General features: G+C 39.5%; 1 protein-coding gene across 4 annotated transcripts in view; it reads right to left on the reverse strand.

Moving 5' to 3' along the window:
* SRGAP1 (SLIT-ROBO Rho GTPase activating protein 1) overlaps positions 1 to 18,944 on the reverse strand; it is a 279,336-nt gene extending 260,392 nt beyond the window's left edge. For 3 of the 4 annotated variants that reach the window (XM_029954129.1, XM_029954128.1, XM_029954131.1), the window contains exon 1: positions 18,148 to 18,944. In XM_029954129.1, coding sequence (XP_029809989.1) covers positions 18,148 to 18,214 — 67 coding nt within the window. In that variant the 5' untranslated portion in view covers positions 18,215 to 18,944. The remainder of the gene's footprint in view (positions 1 to 18,147) is intronic. The other variant, XM_029954130.1, reaches the window with a different exon arrangement.
* Positions 18,945 to 19,087: the final 143 nt, after the last annotated feature.

Below are 19,087 nucleotides of genomic sequence, written 5' to 3' on the forward strand. Positions count from 1 at the left end.
TCTTTGGCTTTGAGTTCCAGACTTTCTCCTGATGCTTGCAGATAATAATGTGAATGCACTATGTTCAAAGTGTAGAATATTAATATGAGGCACAAGCACCTGGGTGGCTTAGTCAGTTGAGCATCTGACTCTTGGATTCAGCTCAGGTCATGATCCCAGGGTCATGAGATAGAGCCCCATGTCAGACTCTGTGCTGAGCTTGGAGCCTGCTTAAGATTCTCTCTCTTTCTCTCTCTCTCTCTCTCTCTCTCTCCCCCCCCCCCCAAAAAAAAACAAAACAAAAACAAAAAAAAAACTTAGGCACAAGGAAAAGCCATCACTAATCCTCACAGTAGAACTTTCATGAACTATACTGACAAGATATCAAAACACACCATACAGTATGACCTTTGCAAAACAAGATGAGCAGACTGACTTCTTCCTACTTGCTCTCCATGGTTAAATAACGTCTGGACGCTTAATTCCATTTTTCAAACATGCTAATTTCACAGGCAGACTAAAATCTGGACTTCCTCAGAAGTGAAAATCGGCTGACTTAAGTAAGATAAGCAGACACCTATTGTTCTGTCTTAATTGCGGGAGTCTCAGGGAGAGAGCTGTTTTTGTAGGCCGCACCTTCAAAATAATAAAAGCAAAGGGCAAAAGTCCAGAGGTCTTCCCCAAACCAACTGAGAAAGGAGTTAGAAATGACAGCTCGGAAACTAGAACATCAAGCACTTTGAAAAATGCTGGAATCTTGGTAAATGCTCTTGTTACACCAGGTCAGCTATTCTGCTAGGATCCCAGGGTGCTCTCTCAGACTTGGGGCCCTGAATTACAAAGGTCTCTGCAGCTAGCTTTGCAGTAGAACTCCAATGGATAAAGTGGTCGAAGTTCCACAAGAAAAGAGCAGTTATCACCTGCAAACTCCAAGAATGAAGAGCAGAGTCGGGATGATTAGCAATAGCTAAACCGCAGAGACTTCCCAACAGCATCTCAGATTATCAGTAAACTGGGGATGTTGTCATGCTCTGCCCATTACAGGAGTACACATTTTCATCTCTAGAATCCATATAGCCTGGATTTTTCTAGGTGCAAATGCAAACCTACATATGAAGAATTTAAAACTAAGGTGCTTGGCAGGCTGTGAGTTTAAGCCCCACAATGGGTATAGAGATTATTTAAAAATAAGTACTGTTATCCAGAGGGTGAAGCATTAAAAGTAAAAAAAAAAAAAAAAAAAAAAAAGAATTTAAAACTGTTAGTGTAATATTATTTGCTCTCTTGTACACACATCTTCCTCAGTGTATTGATCTTGGATTATAAACATCATCCTAGATGGTAAGGACCAAACCCTGTAAGACTTTCTCGGAAAAAACACAAGACTAATTCTTCTCATAGTAACTTGAACTCTATAATCTATAGAGTTATCATACTAAAACAGAAATCGATCATGAAAAAAATCTAAAATAATTGTTTGAAAGGGACTAAGAGAGTAGATATTAAAAGTTCTCATCACAGGGGACCTGGTTGGCTCAATCAGAAGAGCACACACAAGACTGTTGATCTCAGGGTTGTGAGTTTGAGCCCCATGATGGGATAGAGTTTACTTAAAACTCTCACCACAAGAAAAAACTTGTAACTGTATGGTGATGGATGTTAATTAGACTTACAGTGGTGAACATTTTGCAATATTTACAAATTTAAATCATTATATGTAGATATGAAATATATGTCAATTAAGTTTCATTAAAAAAATTATACTGATAGACTCAAAAATGTGTATTAGACTTCTATTTCCTACAGTATAGTAAAGTTAGAGAGATACTCTGCATTACCCATTCTGTCTCAAACTAGAATGCAGGACAAAGTATTTTTAAAATATGATTTTAATTATATCATCAGCTTACACATATGTGAGGAATTTTAAAAGCCCCCAGGAAAGATGAAGTCAGTATAAAAGAGACCAATGAGAACTAGTGCTATGGAGCAATACGAAGCAGAGGAAGGGCCAGGAGAGCACGGTGGCTTATAATCTTCAACAGTGTAAAAGATTTACAGTGGTGAAAACCACGCAGTTAAGAAATCAGTAACAAAATGATAAGTGGAATAACTACATATCTGGAAAATATTAAACACATTTTTAAACATATCATGGGTAGCAGGCAAAAATTACAACAGAAGTTAGAAAAGATACATAACTGGAAAATGACAAAAACCCTACCTATAAAAATTTGTAGAATGCAGGTACAGCAATGCTTACAGGAAATTTTATTAGCTTACACATTTGCATTTATTTACAGTAGGAAAAAATAAGAACTTGGAAAATACCTTTAATAAAATGGCAAAACAATGCCCACAAAAAAATGTAAAGGGAGGAGAATAAACCAGTGAAACAGAAAACAAATATATATAAATATATATATATAAATCAAGAAAGCAAAAAACTTGCTCTTTAAAAATACTAATAAACAATTCTGGCGAAGTCAATCAAGGAAAAAAGGGGAAAAGGCAAACAGGCCATTGTTATTCATAGAAAAGAGGCATAACTGCAGATGCTGTGGGATTAACAAGATATGAGACTATTATAAGTGATGTTATGCCAGTCAATCAGAAATATGTAAATGTGGAAGCAATGACAGATATTTTTTTCTTGATGAAAGTACTAGATCTAGATAACTGTGGTGATGAGTGCTACTAAACATTGAAGAGTCAGGTAATTCCAGGGGCGCCTGGGTGGCTCCAGTCGGTTAAGCAACTGATTTCAGCTCAGGTCATGATCTCACAGTTTGTTGGTTCAAGCCCTGCATCAGGCTCTGTACAGACAGCTCAGAGCCTGGACCCTGCTTCAGAGTCTGTCTCCCTCTCTCTCTGTCCCTCCCCCACCCATGGTCTGTATCTCTCTGTCTCAATATAAATATATGTAAAAAATAAAAAAACAAAAGAAGTCAGATAATTCCAATCTTACATAAAATCCTACAGTATAGTAAAGTTAGAGACTCACATGACCCATTCTGCCTGAAACAAGAACGCAGGATAAAGTATTTTTAAATCATATCCTCAGCTTTCACGTAAGAAAGAGAACAATAACAGAGGAAACAATCCTCAACTAATTTCAAAGACTATTACTTTCAGATCACAATATATATTTTTTAAAAATATAAATTAAATAACCCTTTTTTGTTTTAACTTAATAGAGTATTCCTATACACCTCATGGGTTAAAGAAACCAATTTGAGAAACTGAAAATACCTAGAACTTAATTCTAATGAACTTTACTTATCAAATCTTGTGAGATGCAGCACAGATGATACTTCAAAGAGAATAATCATACATAATTATTAGGAAAGAAGAACAGACACCTTTGTTAGGAATAATACATATATTAAAAATAACATTTGTATTAGAAAAGAAACTTACGGTCTTAAATGCTTATAGTAGCAAAAAAGGATAAAAATGAATACACTAAACATCTAACTTAAGAAAATAAAGCAGAGAATAAACCCAAAGAAAATCACAAACGTGACAGTAAAGATAAGAGCAATGATCAATAAAAGAAAAAGAAAACCCAGCAAAAATAGACAAGCTCCCCTTTCAGATTCAGCAAGAAGCAGAGAAGGGAAAAAAATTAGTATTTTTTTAAGCTTATTTATTTCTAATGAAAGAGACAGCGTGCACACAAGTAGGGGAAGAACAGAGAGACAGGGGAGAGAGAGGATCCCAAGCAGGCTCCACATCATCAGTGCAAAGCCCAATGTGGGGCATGAACTCAAAAACTGTGAGATCATGAACTGAGACGAAATCAAGAGTTGGACAACGCTCAACCAATTGAGCCACCAACACCCAATAATATTTTAAATTCAAAACAGATCAGCCACATTAAAAAAAATAAGTAAAATACTATCAGTAACATATCAATATATTTGAAAACATAAAATGGACAAATTTTTTAAAAAATATAACTTCAAAACTGATGCCAGAAGAAATAGAAAGAATAAATAATCTTGTACCCACTAAAGGAAATGACTAACTGCCAATGAGCACTTAAAAAGTTTTTCCAAACTTTCAAGGAAAAGAGTATTCCAAAATGTCAAACTCTTCCACAAAATAGAAAGAGAAACAATACTCTCCAACACATTATGTGAGGTTCATGTACCTTAGATATGAACCCAGACAAGGGCATTATCAGAAAGGAAAACCACAGGCCAGTTTCATTTAGGAATCGAGAGGCAAAAAACTCTTAATAATGCAAATTGAATTCAACTGTTTTTGTTTTCAAAGTTTTTTATTTATTTTGAGAGAGAGAGCATATGCATGGGGAGGGGCAGAGAGAAAGAAGAGAGAGAATTGTAAGCAGGCTCTGAACTGTCAGCATACAGCAAGACACAGGGCTTGATCTCAAGAACCACAAGATCATGACAAGAGCTGAAATCAAGAGCCTGATGCTTAACCAACTGAACCGCCCAGGTGCCCCTCCAACTGTCTTTATATACATAAAACACAACAGTGAAGACAGGCTTAATTCTAGAATGCAAAGATGGTTTAATATAAGGCAATCTATAAACATTACTCAACAATTAACTGATTAAAGAAAAAATATTGAGAGATTCAAAAAGAAAAAAAGATAACATTCAACCACCTATTAACGATTAAATCCTCAAGTAAACAAGAAATACATGAGATTTTACCATACCTGATGAAAAATGTCTATAATAAACTAAAACCAATCATTATCCTTTAAGGGAAGAGAAGCTTAAAACCATTCCCTTTAAATCCAGAACAAGAAAAGATTGCCAAAGTTACCACTTTTATTAACAATTGTACTCAAATTCTGCATAGGGCAAAAAATACAAGAAAAGTAAATTAAAGCATAAAGTTTAGAAAGTGGAACATAACAGTCTTGCTTTGCAAATAGTTTTTTTACAAAAATAAAAATAAAAATAGTAATAGACCAGCAAAGTGGTTCAATATAAGACCAATATGCTAAACTGCATTTCTTTATAGCAGAAAACAATTAGAACACAATTTTAGAAGAGATCTCATGAACATTAATAATAATTCTAATAAAAGCATAGAAAATATAAAAAACTATACAGTAAAATATTTTAACAAGAACTAAGTAAATGGAGAAATATTCATATTCCTGGGTAGGAAGAACTAATATAATATAGATGCTAACTCTCTTATAGTTGATTTATAATGTCATACAGCTTCAATCAAAGTGCTGGCAGGTTTCCCAGGGACGCTGATTCTAAAATGTATTTGGAAGAGAAAAGACCAAGTTCACCAAGGTAGTTCTAAAAAAATAAGTAAGGCGGATGAGGCCTATTAGACATAACGAGTTACTATAAAGCTACTGTAATTAAAAGAATGTAATACTCGTGCAAGTACCTATAATTAACCAATGAAACACAATAGTATCCAGAGACAAATTCATGCACATTGAAACTGTGATCCAGACAAAAGGAACTACTAGGGAGCATGCAACTCTTGATCGCAAGGTGGTGAGTTCAAGCCCTAGGCTGTGCACAGAGCTTACTTAAAAATGTAACATAAATAAAATTAAATAATTAGCAAATGAAACTAAAATTAGCAAAAGAAACTAAAAAAATTTATTTAGCCATCCATATGAAAAGAACTGAAAATATATCCCTAACTCTCAGTATGAAAAATAAACGAGATGAATAAAACCCTATTATTTTGTCAAAAACAAAATTTTAAAATATTTAGAAGAGGATATAGACCGATATCTTTCTGACATTAGAACATGGAAAGAATTGCTTACACATCAAACATAAGTTAACAATTGATACATCAGAAAAAATAACCTCTGTTTATCAAGAGATATCTTTCATAACTGTGAAAGTATAAGCTACAACCATGATGAAAATATTTGTAGTAGATATAATTGAGAAGAGATTAATATCAAGAACTACTAAAAAGAAAAACTCTAAAAGCAGTGAGAAGACAAACTAATAGATAAATAGGCAGATATGTGAATATTTTAGTGACAAAAACACATAGCCAGCAAACATGTGAAAAGATTTTTAATTTTTTAACTTACATCCAAGTTAGTTAGCATATAATGCAATAATGATTTTAGGAGTGGAATCCAATGATTCATCCCCTGTGTATAACACCCAGTGCTCATCCCAACAAGGGTCTTCCTTAATGCCCCTCACCCATTTAGCCCATCACCCCATCCACCACCCCTCCATCAACCCTCAGTTTGTTCTCTGTATTTAAGAGTCTCTCATGTTTTGTCCCTGTCCCTTTTTTTATATTTTTGCTTCCCTTCCCTTATGTTGAACTGTTTTGTATCTTAAATTCCCTATAAGAGTGTAGTCATATGATATTGGTCTTTCTCTAATTTTGTTTAGCATAATACCCTCTAGTTCTATCCACCTAGTTGTAAATGGCAAGATTTCATTCTTTTTGATTGCCACATAATACTCCATTGTGTGTATGTGTATATGTGTGTGTGTGTGTGTGTATATACACACACACACACACACACACACACACACCACATCTTTATCCATTCATCTGTCAAAGGGCATTTGGGCTCTTTCCATACTTGGCTACTGCTGATAGCGCTGCTACAAACACTGGGGTGCATGTGCCCCTTCAAAAACAGCACAACTGTATCCTTTGGATAAATACCTCGCAGTGCAATTGCTGGGTCATAAGGTAGTACTATTTTTAATTTTTTGAGGAACCTCCCTACTGTTTTCCAGAGTGGTTGCACCAGTTTGCATTCCCACCAGCAGTGCAAAAGAGTCCCCTTTCTCTGTATCTTGCCAACATCTGTTGTTGCTGGAGTTGTTAATTTTAGCCATTCTGACTGGTGTGAGGTGGTATCTCATTGTGGCTTTGATTTGTATTTTCCCAGATGATGAGTGATGTTGAGCATTTTTTCATGTGTCTGTTGGCCATCTGGATGCTTCTTTTGAAAAGTGTCTATTCATGTCTTTTGCCCATTTCTTCCCTGGATTATTTGTTTTTTGGGTGTTGAGTTTGATAAGTTCTTTACAGATTTTGGATATTAACCCTTTATCTGACATGATTTCCAAATATCTTCTCCCATTTCGTTGGTTGCCTTTTAGTTTTGCTGATTGTTTCCTTTGCTGTACGGAAGCTTTTCATCTTGATGTGGTCTCAACAGTTCATTTTGCTTTTGTTTCCCTTGCCTCTGGAGATGCGTTAAGAAAGAAGTTAATGCAGCCGAGATCAAAGATGTTGCCTGTTTTCTTCTCTATGATTTTCATGGCTTCCTGTCTTATATTTAGGTCTTTCACCCATTTTGAGTTTATTTTTGTGCATGGTGTAAGAAAGTGGTCCAGGTTCATTTTTCTGCATGTCACTGCGTTTTCTCAACACCATTTGCTGAAGAGACTGTATTTATTCCACTGGATATTCATTCCTGGTTTGTCAAAGATTAGTTGGCCATACATTGGTGGGTCCATTTCTGGGTTCTCTATTCTGTTCTATTGATCTGAGCATCTGTTTTTACCACACTGCCTTGATGATTACAGCTTTGTAACACATCTTGAAGTCTGGGATTGTGATGCCTCCAGCTTTAGTTTTCTTTTTCAGAACCGCTTTGACTATTCAGGGAAGATGTTCTATCTTATTAGCAATCAAACACATACAAATTAAAACAAAATACTATTTTACCCCAAACAGATGGCCTCTCCAAAAAACCTACCTTTATGGCTAGCTGCTGGTTGTCCACTAAAATCTTCCTCTACTTGGAGCACCTATGTGGCTCAGTTGGTTAAGCATCAGACTTTGGCTCATGATCGTATGGTTTGTGAATTCAAGCCCTGTATCACACTCTGCTCTGATGGTGTGGAGCCTGCTTGTGACTGTCTTTCTCTCCCTCTCTCTGCCCCTCCTCCACGCACACTCTCTCTTTCAAAATAAATTAATTTTAATTCCTTTTTTCCCAAATTTTAAATTCAAGTTAGCTAACATATAGTTTAGTATTGGTCTCAGTAGATTTAGTGATTTGTTACGTGTATGTAATACCCAGTGTTCATAACAAGTGCTCTCCCTAACACCCATCACTCACCTAACCCATCGCCCACCCATCTCCCCTCCGGCAACCCTCAGTTCATTCTCTATAAGAGTCTCTTGGAGTGCCCGCCTGGCTCAGCTGGTTGAGAGTCCAACTCTTGGTTTCCGCTCAGGTCATGAACTCATGGTTCATGGGTTTGAGCTCCATGTAGCACTCTGTGCTGACAGCTCACAACCTGCTTGGGATTCTCTCTTCCTCTCCTTGTCCCTCCCCAACTCGTGGTACATACTCTCTTGCTCTCTCAAATAAATAAACAAAAAAAACCTCTCTGATGGTTTGTCTCTGTTTTTATCTTTAAAATTTTTTTTATATAATTTATTGTCAAATTGGTTTCCAAAAAATTTTTTTGAGAGAGAGTGGGAATGTGTATGTGGGGGGAGGGGCAGAGAGAGAGGAAGACACAAAATCTGAAGCAGGCTCCAGGTTCTGAGCTGTCAGCAGAAAGCCTGACATGGGGCTTGAATTCACAGATCGCGAGATCACGACCTGAGCCGAAGTCAGCCACTTAACCAACTGAGCCACCCAGGAGCCCCTTGTCTTATTTCTCCTCCCCTTCCCCATGTTCATCTCTTTTGTTTCTTAAATTCCACATGTGAATAAAATCATACGGTATTTGTCTTTTTCTGACTTATTTCCCTTGGCATAATGCACTCTGATACCATCCCATCATCACAAATGGCAAGACTTCATTCTTTTTGATGTGTATATATATCCACTGTGTATATAGCACATCTTCTTTAATTATTCATCAGTTGATGGACATCTGGGCTCTCTCCATAGTTTGGCTATTGTTGATAATACTGCTATACACATTGGGGTGCAGTGGCACCTGGGTGGCTCAGTTGGTTAAGTACCCAACTCTTGGTTTCAGCTCAGGTTATGATCTCATAGTTCGTGGGTTCCAATCCCGCTCAGGCTCTGTGCCTGAAGCCCGGAAGCAGTGCAGAGACTGCTTGGGATTCTCTCTGTCTCCCCTCTCTCTGTCCCTACCCTACTTGAGCTTTCTCTCTCTCAAAATAAACTTAAAATGTTTTTTAAAGGACTTACTAAAAAAAATTCTGGGGCGCATGTGCCCCTTTGAATCAGTATTTTTGTATCTGCTGGATAAATATCTAGTAGTGCAATTGCTGGGGTCATAGGGTAGTTCTATTTAAAATCTTCCTCTCCTTCTGCCATGGTCATAGAGTCACAGCAGAAAACCAGGCTGTCCAGGTAGACTGTTTGCCAATCTCTCTTGAAGCAGATGTGGCCATGTAACTAAATTCTCACTAGTTAAATGACTGAAAATTGTATGTGTTACTTCTAGCCTGGATTTTAAAACACTGGGGCAGGTGCTCCTCAAGACTCATTTTCCTTCCCACAAGCCAGAACACAGATATCCTTAAGCCCCAGCTTCAACCAGGCAGACAAGTTCAGCTCCCTGTGTGATGGCAGAGCAACAAGGTGGGGAATGTTCAAATAATTTAATGAAGCAAAGCAATCCTGATGGCCTGTACTACACACCTTCAGAATGTGGTATAAGAGAAAAAGAAAGGAAAAAAAGGAAACACGAAACAAAGGAAAGGAAGGAAAAAAGAAAAATCTCCATATTTTTATGTTATAGTCTTCTAAGGTTCTCTTTAGTATAATAGTTCAGCATTTAGCTTAAATAATCTGTGTTTCGGGATGCAGAGCTCTGATCCACTGCTGGGACAAGTATAAATACCTAGGATTTTGAGATGAGTCTGATATTACCTAGTAAAGTTGAACATGCTCATTCCCTATGACTCAGAAAGTATACCTTGACAAACGTACACCAGGAGACACCTATAGGATCTTATTATTATTCATAATAGCAAAAAACTATGAATAACCCAAATGTCATACTGAATGAACTGACTCCTATTTTTACACACTAGAATATATCAGTGAAAATAAAAACTACAGCTGCATACATTCATGTAGATTAATATTAATATAATCCTGAGTGAAAAATGGAAGTCATAAAAACACTTTTCAAAATTTTTTATTAGGAAAAATTTTAAACATTCTCAGAAGTAAAGAGAATACTATAGTGAAAATAATTGCCAATCTTATTTTATCTACCTACTTCACCTTCTCCCAGATTATTCTGAAGCAAATCCTAGACACCATAATTTCACCCATAAATACTTCAGCATGTATATTCAAAAGATAAAGATTTTTTTATACATACCAAAATGCCTTTAATTTTTAAGTAGCATCAATTTCTCAGTATCATGAAAAAATCTGGTACATGTTCAAACTGCTCTGTATTTTTTTACATAATCTCTACGTCCATTGTGGGGGCTCAAACTCACAACCACAAGATCAAGAGCTATATGACCTATGATCTAAGCCAGACAGGTGCCCCTACACAGCTCTGTACCTTCATGTATGAACACAATGTGCATCAAAACTATAAAGGAGAGGCTCCTGGGTGGCTCAATCGGTTAAGCATTGGACTCTTGATTTCCACTCAGGTCATGACCTCGAGGTTCATGGGTCTGAGCCCCACATTGGGGCTCTGCACTGAAACTGTGGAGCCTGCTTGGTATTCTCTCCTTCTCTCTCTGCCCCCCGCCCCCCGGAAACTATATACAAAACTATAAAGGAAATTACAAAATGGTCATAAAACTGTGAAGAAAGTAAGGGAATGACAGACACTAAATTCAGAATTGTTGTTGGGGGTGGTTTACGGAATAAAGGAAAATTTGTCAGAAAAAGGGCAACATGGGATTTCTAAAACACCGGTAATGTTATTTATAGTTCTTATTCCCTATGGCTAACAGCTCAGGTATTCATTTTATTTTTTTAATTGTAAATAATCATCGTCTACACCCATTTGTATATACATTTCACCAAAAATAGAAAAGAGAAGTTGCTGTCTCTCTCTCTCTCTCTCTCTCTCTCTCTCTCTCTCTGTCACACACACACACACACACACACACACACACACACACACATAAATGTTAGCTGAACTTAAAGCAAAGAAAATCCAAAATATATCACTAAATTGTAAGCAAACAAGAAGTTTGAAACTGTGCGGTGGACAAATGGGATCAGCAGATGTTCAATCGCAAGATCAAGTTTGCTTGGATTTACTTTGCCCCATCCCCATCCTGAAAGAGAGTGGAGCTCAAAGTGAGATTTCCGCACTAAACCAGAAGACTAACCAGTAGACTTACCAAGGCACTGCCAAAAACACAGGAAGTAGAACATATAGAAGAAGGAAAAATAACTGCAAATTCCTTCCACCGTGCATTACAGCCTGCTAGGACCAGGTGACGCTCAGCCCCACTAGTGCAAAGCAGCCACAACCATGACCCGCACACCACGAGCATGCAGTAACTGGTAGCTGCTGGTGTGATTATTTTTAATTCCTATTATTTCACCATCCTTTTATAGTCTCTTTTTCCAATTATTATAAAATATTTCTCCAGGGGTTCCTGGGTGGGTCCATCGGTTGAGTATCTGACTTCAATTCAGGTCAAGATCGACTTTGTGAGTTTGAGCCCCATATCAGGTTCACTGCTAACAATGCAGAGCCTGCTTTGGATCCTCTATCCCCGCCCCCCCGCCCCTCCCCCACTTGCACAGTCTCTCAAAAATAAGCATTTATTAAAAAAATTATTTTAATGTTTATTTTGAGAGAGACACACACACAGCATGAGCAGGGGAGGGGCAGAGACAGAGGCAGACACAGAATCTGAAGCAGGCTCAAATCCACAAACCATGAGATCATAACCTGAGCCTAAGTCGGATGTTCAACCGACTGAGCACAAAAATAAACATTTAACAAAAAATATAAAATACATAAAAAATAAAATATTTCTCCATAATAAAATGTTCTTCAAAAACTACTGTTGGGACACCTGGGTGGCTCAGTCGGATAAGTATCTGACTTGATTTTGGCCTAGATCATGATCTCATGGTCTGTGAGAGTGAGCCTTCACTTGGGATTCTTTCTCTCTCCCTCCCTCTCTGCTCCTCACTCTCTCAAAATAAATAAATAAACTTAAAAGAAAACTACTGTTAATGACTGCAAAAAAAAAAAAAAAAACCAACCCTTCTGTTAATGACCGCATAACATTCCACGTATATAAGTTAACCATCGCTAGTGGAATTTAGTTAACCATTCCTCACTGTTGGACATTTAGTTTGGTTTTAACTAAAGAAGTTACACACTACTTGAATCAATTTAGTTTCGTAGTAATACTTTATTGGACACCCTACATAATTTTCTATTATGACCATGTTAACTTATATATACTGTAAAGGAATGACAATCCAATGATCACTCTCCCCATTCAATAAATATTTAATAAAACCCTATACTAAATGGTATGAAAGGTACATAAATAATAAATTGTCTTGTCAAAGTACTTTCTGCTATATGTCAATTATACTTCAATAAAACTGGAAAATATCAACGTACTGTCCCATGAAAAAGCAAATACACAGTTATAAATTAATTTTTCATTTCCATATAGATTTTAAAAATATATTTTTCTCAAGACCATGAAATTAAATCAGTGACTTGATATGATGTCATAAGAATCCTTTCTACCACAGGTAAATAAAATCCACTGGACCACAGTTTTCACTTCCCATGTAATGTCACTGAACAAAGGTAAAGAAAATTTAAAACAAAAGTAGCAAGCCAACACACGGCAACTCGGGAAATGGGCTTTTAGGCTCTGTTACTTGTACTGTTAAGTGTTAAATGACAATATAAAATCCACTTAGAAGGTGCTGAGCATCTCTCTGGTTTGCCTACCATATTTCCCTTTTTATATCCACCATTCCAAAAGTACGCGGGACTTTACCAGGATGAGTAAAGATTCACCCACTTTAAGATCTCTTCAGGTAGCAGCCTGGTGATTACGTATTTGAAGTTCAAAAAGCTCATCTAAGTCAGAATTTGTTGTAACAAAGAAATATAAAGAAAACTAAAATTAACCAGACAAGGATTAATTTCTACTGACTATTTATTATGTGCCAAGCCTGTGACAAAGCTTTCCACAATCTCCTCACTGCACTGAAACCTTAGAAAAACAAGAAGGTAAGTACTACTATTATCCCCATTTTACAGATGAAGAAATGGACTCTCAGAGATCACACATGTGATCAGTGGTAGGGCTGGATGGCTAACACCAAAATCTCTGCTCTTAAACACTATGTTCTCTCTCCTCTGATCCTGAAATATCAATAGGGAGTGCATATATGTTACATATGTTGTCCACAAAGTATAGATACTACTCTGGACCAACAAACAAAAATGCTTTCAAATGATTAAAAATGTTTTCAAATAACAATCCCTAATCCCACTTTCTACCTCAAAAAATTAAAACAAAAATAGAGTGAGGAGACATACAGCTTACTCTCTCTTTTTTTTTTTTTTTACCTTAATTTTTAATTGTCTGAACTGAAGTGAAAATGGGAGGCATGAATGAAATAAGAAAAGGGTGTGGTCAGGCTACAAAGCAGTCTCTCGAACTGGAACCAGAGCTGAAAATGCGTGTCCCCTCTCTGGGTCAACACTTCACAGGAGTAAGCAAACCAATCCAGACGGCCAGAGCTGAGATCTATCACGTGGCAGTACATGCCAACTTGCATTTGTAGTTCAGAAGGGCGTGTTTTGCTCAAAACTTTCTCCCAAACTATTCCTCAAAAGATTTTTAAGTTCATGAAACTAATCAGGCTTCTGGGCAACATAAGAGGGCTTAATAGCTGCCATTAGTTAAACCAAAATTTCAAGCAAGTTATACACTTGTACATATTCACCGTATTTTTTTGTCCTCTGATCTTAAGGCAAGCATATGAAGCCACTGCCTGCACATTGTGGTTTCTTGAAATGATCTTGGTGAGAAATTAAAAAAAAAAAATTAGTTACAGTTAATCAATTTAACTAACTGTAACTGGTCCTGTTAACAGACCAGAGGCATTGGTGTTCTAGGTCCAACGAGGATTCCTTCAATGAATGTAAAGTCTAAACAGTGAAGTGTTCTATCTCCTGCCCTACTTCGTGAGGAACCTAGAAGTAAATCATGGCTCCTGAAAACAAATGATCTGGGTTCTAGCCCCAGGTATGTGAATTGTGTAACTCTATCATTATGTTTCCTTGCATCGTGTAAATGAATGGGTTGGACAGGAAATGTTTCATGTCCCTCCCAGCTATAAAGTTTTAATTCATAATTGAGGTTGTTGCTGTTTTCTATTACAGGTTACACGGAAGAACATCAGATGCAGATAGAGGTTCCGTATTAGTGACAGCAGCACTTTTTCCTGTTGAAACCCACTGCACGACACGGGGTCATATCAAATTGAATTGGCATTTCCTCGCGTTCCATCTGCTACCAAAATGTACTATTTGTAGTTCAGGCAGCAGAGTGGTCGAAGAATGGATTTTCTTGGCACTTTCTGCACATATGGCATGGAGATGAGTAGGAGATTATCCCTGAGAAAATACTGCAAATAATAGCTGTCAATTCTTAGCAACTAACAACATGCATGATTAAAAACAAACACAACCTCTCGTTCAAGAGTTCCACCTCACAAAATGTGTCTTTTGATTTCCTTTGGTTCCCATATGGGAGCTAGTATTTTTTTTTTATGTGAGCCACAATACTTTTGCTGCAGAATTCAAAAATTGCGTAGAATACTAAAATCCAGATAATCTCCAAACCTTCTGTTAGCCAGTTATTAATGATCTTTTCTATTGCTAAGCTTTCTGCCAGAGATGCTAACAAGTAACACAGTCAACTGATTTGAGTTTCATACACTTCTCCAGACAAGTTATGTTTTAAGAGCCCCCACAAACAAGAGATTAACTTCTCTGGATTCTAAATCTTTGAGAAGTTGACTAATATGCCTAAAATAGTCTTTCTTTTCCTAGTTAACACACTCCTTTTAAATTTAAGGAGTGGGGGGAGGAGTCCTTTTGTCCCTGATTTAAACCACGCTATTCTTTGATAACATGTATAATTCAATTCTACCTCCTCTTATAATCGTGTGCTATGCTTTTCTGAACATGGTTTTATTATTTTTCTGTATTCCCTACTGCATTTCATTTTAATTTTCTAAGAACTCAAATAATACAGAGTGCTTGTGAACTCATTATTTAAAAAAAAAAAGTGAAAGCAAACATGATTCCCCTCACAAAACCAGGTAGTAAATGAAATACAAAAGGCATGAAAATTTTTCTAAGTGATTAATATGAACTGACACGACATCTTGGAAGTGAGGGAATCCAAACTACTCATCTTACAGGCAGGACAGCCAAAAGCCAGAGAGAAGCTAAGTGACTTACTCACCACGACATATCTAACTAGATGCATTTATGGTTTTACACATAAAATTACACACTGTCACCTATGATGGTTCTTTTCACAGTTGAGAACAGCTCCTGGAAGTCTGTTCCTGAAACATGTGCAGGCAGCCACAGTGGCAAAATCCCACATGTGGAGTCACTCCTTGAGATCAAATCATTATCTCAGCAATTCTGAGACACGTGCAACTGGTATTAGGGAAATGGGAAAGAGAAAGAAAGAATACTCCAGGGTACTGAATTTTAAGTCAGAAGGTTAAAAAAAAAAACCACACATAATCAAAAAGGACTCTTGAAATCACCCTTACCAATATATGTGGCTTTATTCACTGGGAACAGACCTAGGTCTTCTCTTATGAGTCCAGCACAGCTGGTTTTCTGTTAGCAACCAAACAGGCCACATTTCTTTTGTTTATCATCGGATGAGATAGTTGGCTGGAATTAACAGAGGTAGCTGTTCCAAAACCACGTATCTTTAAACAGCAGACTAGCACTCTGCCAGGGTAAGATGCTCCCCCTTAAAGAGGGACTCTGGAAATAAAACAGCTTAGAAAATCAGAGTCCTGCATTTCACATCCCTCGTAAGGAACCTATTCTCACTGCATGGGACAGCTTGGCCTCATGCACCATTTCACAGTCATTTTTCTCCCGCTAGTTTCTTGATTTTGCCTGGAAGTACAGGTGAATTGGTGCCACTGAAGGTATGCACGACCCAACCCCACTGTATTACCCTACTTCCCTATGTATACCCTATAATTGCACATGGAGAGAATGGTGTGCGTTAGACACAGGATGTGTGAAGTAAAGTGTGGATACAGGTCCTGATGAGAAGAGCGGGTCAGGTGTAGGAAAGAGTCATAAAGTAGCCTGAAGACTGGAGGTCTGTGTCAGTGAGGAAGGTTGAACGGAATTTAGATCACTTTCTATGGGACTGAATTTGTTCCAAAAAGACTCCTCACCATGTTCATAATTTTTCCTTGCATTGAATTTGACAAACACATTTTAAACATTGCAACACATCCCATTTGACTGATTTTTAATCTGTGTAGAGGGCCTGTACCTCAAGCACATCAGTAATCATGTAACAATAGACTTCACACTCCGAAAGAAATTAACCAAGAGACTATTTTTCATATGAGGACTTGATCATGGACAAATGAGCTTAGAGCAGAAATAACTAAGCCAATAGGTAAGTGCATTCTCCCAGCCGGTGCTGCAGGCAGCAAGAAAGCCAGGCTACCATCCCTCCAAGATCTACCACAAAGAGCCATGTGGAAACCCTTGCACAAGGAATGGTGATGAGGAACACGAGTCCTACCCGAAAGTGAGAGGATTCAGGCTGTGCTGGACTAACATGAAGAAAGGTTCTGCTTATGAAAAAGTTTACCTGTCACTAAGGAAAGAAGGACCCCTCTGCTGATATAACTTCCAGGTCAATGTAACCAGTTGCTGTGAGTAGAAAATCATCTTAATTACAAGCAGTTAAAAATCGGTTTCCTGAACAGCGTTAAGCTTAAATCCATTATAGGGGTTAGCCTAAAGGAAAGCATGAGTCCCTGGGCTTGCGCACTGTGTTTGTTGGTGGCCAAGAGGAGATGGCCCAAATTCACCCTCCGGGGATGGAGGGTCCGTCCACCAGGTCCTCTCACAGGACCCCAGGCATTTTCACAACTGGACCACACAAAAGAACACCCAAGCTGCTCCTGCCTTTCCCAAGGCAAGGAAGGAATTCCTCTCTCTGATATAGAAGACTGTGTCAGAAAAAACACAGGTGTCTACATAGCAATTGTTAAGAACTTTGCAGGGAATATTCCAAAGCACAGCATCAACCTCAACACTCCATCCATTGTCTCAATAGGGGAAAACCACCCAGGAGACAGCACAGAAGAGGAAAAGCACAAGACCAAAAAAAAAAAAAAAACAAACCACACACACACACACACACACACACACAACAGAGATATACGTTCATTAAACACTTCAACAGCAACACAAAATACTTGTACCAGAGAGAAAATACATTTTTTAAAACCCAAGGCACATTAAGTAAAAATGTTTAATCAACCTTAATAAGGTTCCCTCATTAGATGACAATGTAAATGGACTGAAACTACTACTTAAATATTCAAACCTTCATTTTACACGCATGTAGCTTCCAGCAAATGCTAAAGCAATATTCCCGGGTGAGTGTGGAAGATGGCACTGAATTCTGGCCCATTATAAAGGAGGAGTCAGATTCCACTAGTCCCCGCTGGGTTTAACAGCCAGGCTTTCAGGGAGCTGTTTTCTAAAAGGCAGACTCGCCCTAATAAATTAATAGCCAACAGTGTAAAGGTCCAAAATCATCTGAACCTGTGGACCACTTGATGTCCAGACTTCAGAAAAATGATTCCTTAAAAATAACGTTGTGACAAAGATATCAGTTAAGAAGAACCCCGAGGAGGAGGAAGAGGGTAACTGGGCAGGAACCACTGTTGCTGCCTGCCTCCCGTGTAAGTTGCCCGGCTGAAGGTGGTGGTTAAGTTGAAGCCAGTTCTCTCTCTCCCGGAGGTGCGCTCTAGCTAGTCGGGGAAAGCCACCCGGTTTCCAGCTCCCCGTGGGCTTGACGGGACTAGGATTGGGACGGGGATGGGCTGGTACGAAGCCCAGGCTGTCCCTCACCGCCCTCCTCCAACGCAGACACCAAGTTAGAAATGCAACTCCTCGAGCACAATGACAAGAAGGCACACAAAAGGAGCAAGGCAGCCGCTCCCATCCTTACCTTTGACTTGACTTTCATACTCGGCTATGATCTCTTTGTCCTTTTTGAATCTGCTCGGAGTGGACATTATCCAGCTGTTCTGGGTTTGCTTTCAATGGGCAAGTTCTGTTCGGCTGTCACAAACCAGTCTCCTTGGAGAGGCAGAGAGTTGTACTCCCACACACCGGGAACCCGGAGGCAGCACCGACAGGAGGTAAAGGAGGAGGAAGAGGAGGAGGCGGAAAAGAGGAGCGAGCCGAGGACTAGATTAAGCCGGGCGCTGGCACCATACTCTCCGCTTCGAGCGGCCGTCGGCGATCCGGAGGGGAGCCGGGCTCGGGGCCGGAGAGGCCCGGCGCGCAGGCAAACTCCCGCGAGCCGGCGGCGGGGGGCGTCTCCCTGCCCACCCCACCCGGAGCCGGCCACTTCCTCTACCGCCGCCGGGCGGACGCGGGGTTTGCGCCGGCGCTCCGCACCATTGTTAGAAACCCGCACCGGGCGCTCGGGGCAGGGCCGCCTGTGGAGGGCGGGCGCCGCGACCCTCCCTTCCTGCTCCAGCCGCCGGCTCAGGCGCTCGAGGGTCCCGCCCGGGCCGGGATGCTGCCGCCGCGGACGCCGCTCCCCCGTCGGCAAAGGCTGCCGCTAGCGTCCGGGCGGACGAGAGGAAACAATCCTAGAGCGAGTCCCTGCTGCTGGCCCGGAGGGCGGCCGCTGCGCGTCCTGGGCGCAGCACCGGCGGAGTTTAGGTCTCGACAGCCGGCGCCGCGAGGGGCCTCTGCCTCCTTGGCCGCGGGGCGCAGACGCTACCTCTTTCTCCTAGTCCCGCTCTCCGCTGCTGCCCCCAGGAGGCCACCGCTGCCTTGCACACTCGCACGCGCACCGGGAGGAGCCGCGCCCCCGGCGGCCGCAAAGTTGCCGGCGCGCACACGGCCCGCGGCTCCCCGCGCCCAGAAAGCGAGCG

The sequence above is a fragment of the Suricata suricatta genome, chromosome 10 (genome assembly GCF_006229205.1).
Source record: "Suricata suricatta isolate VVHF042 chromosome 10, meerkat_22Aug2017_6uvM2_HiC, whole genome shotgun sequence".
NCBI classification, from domain to species: Eukaryota; Metazoa; Chordata; class Mammalia; order Carnivora; family Herpestidae; genus Suricata; species Suricata suricatta.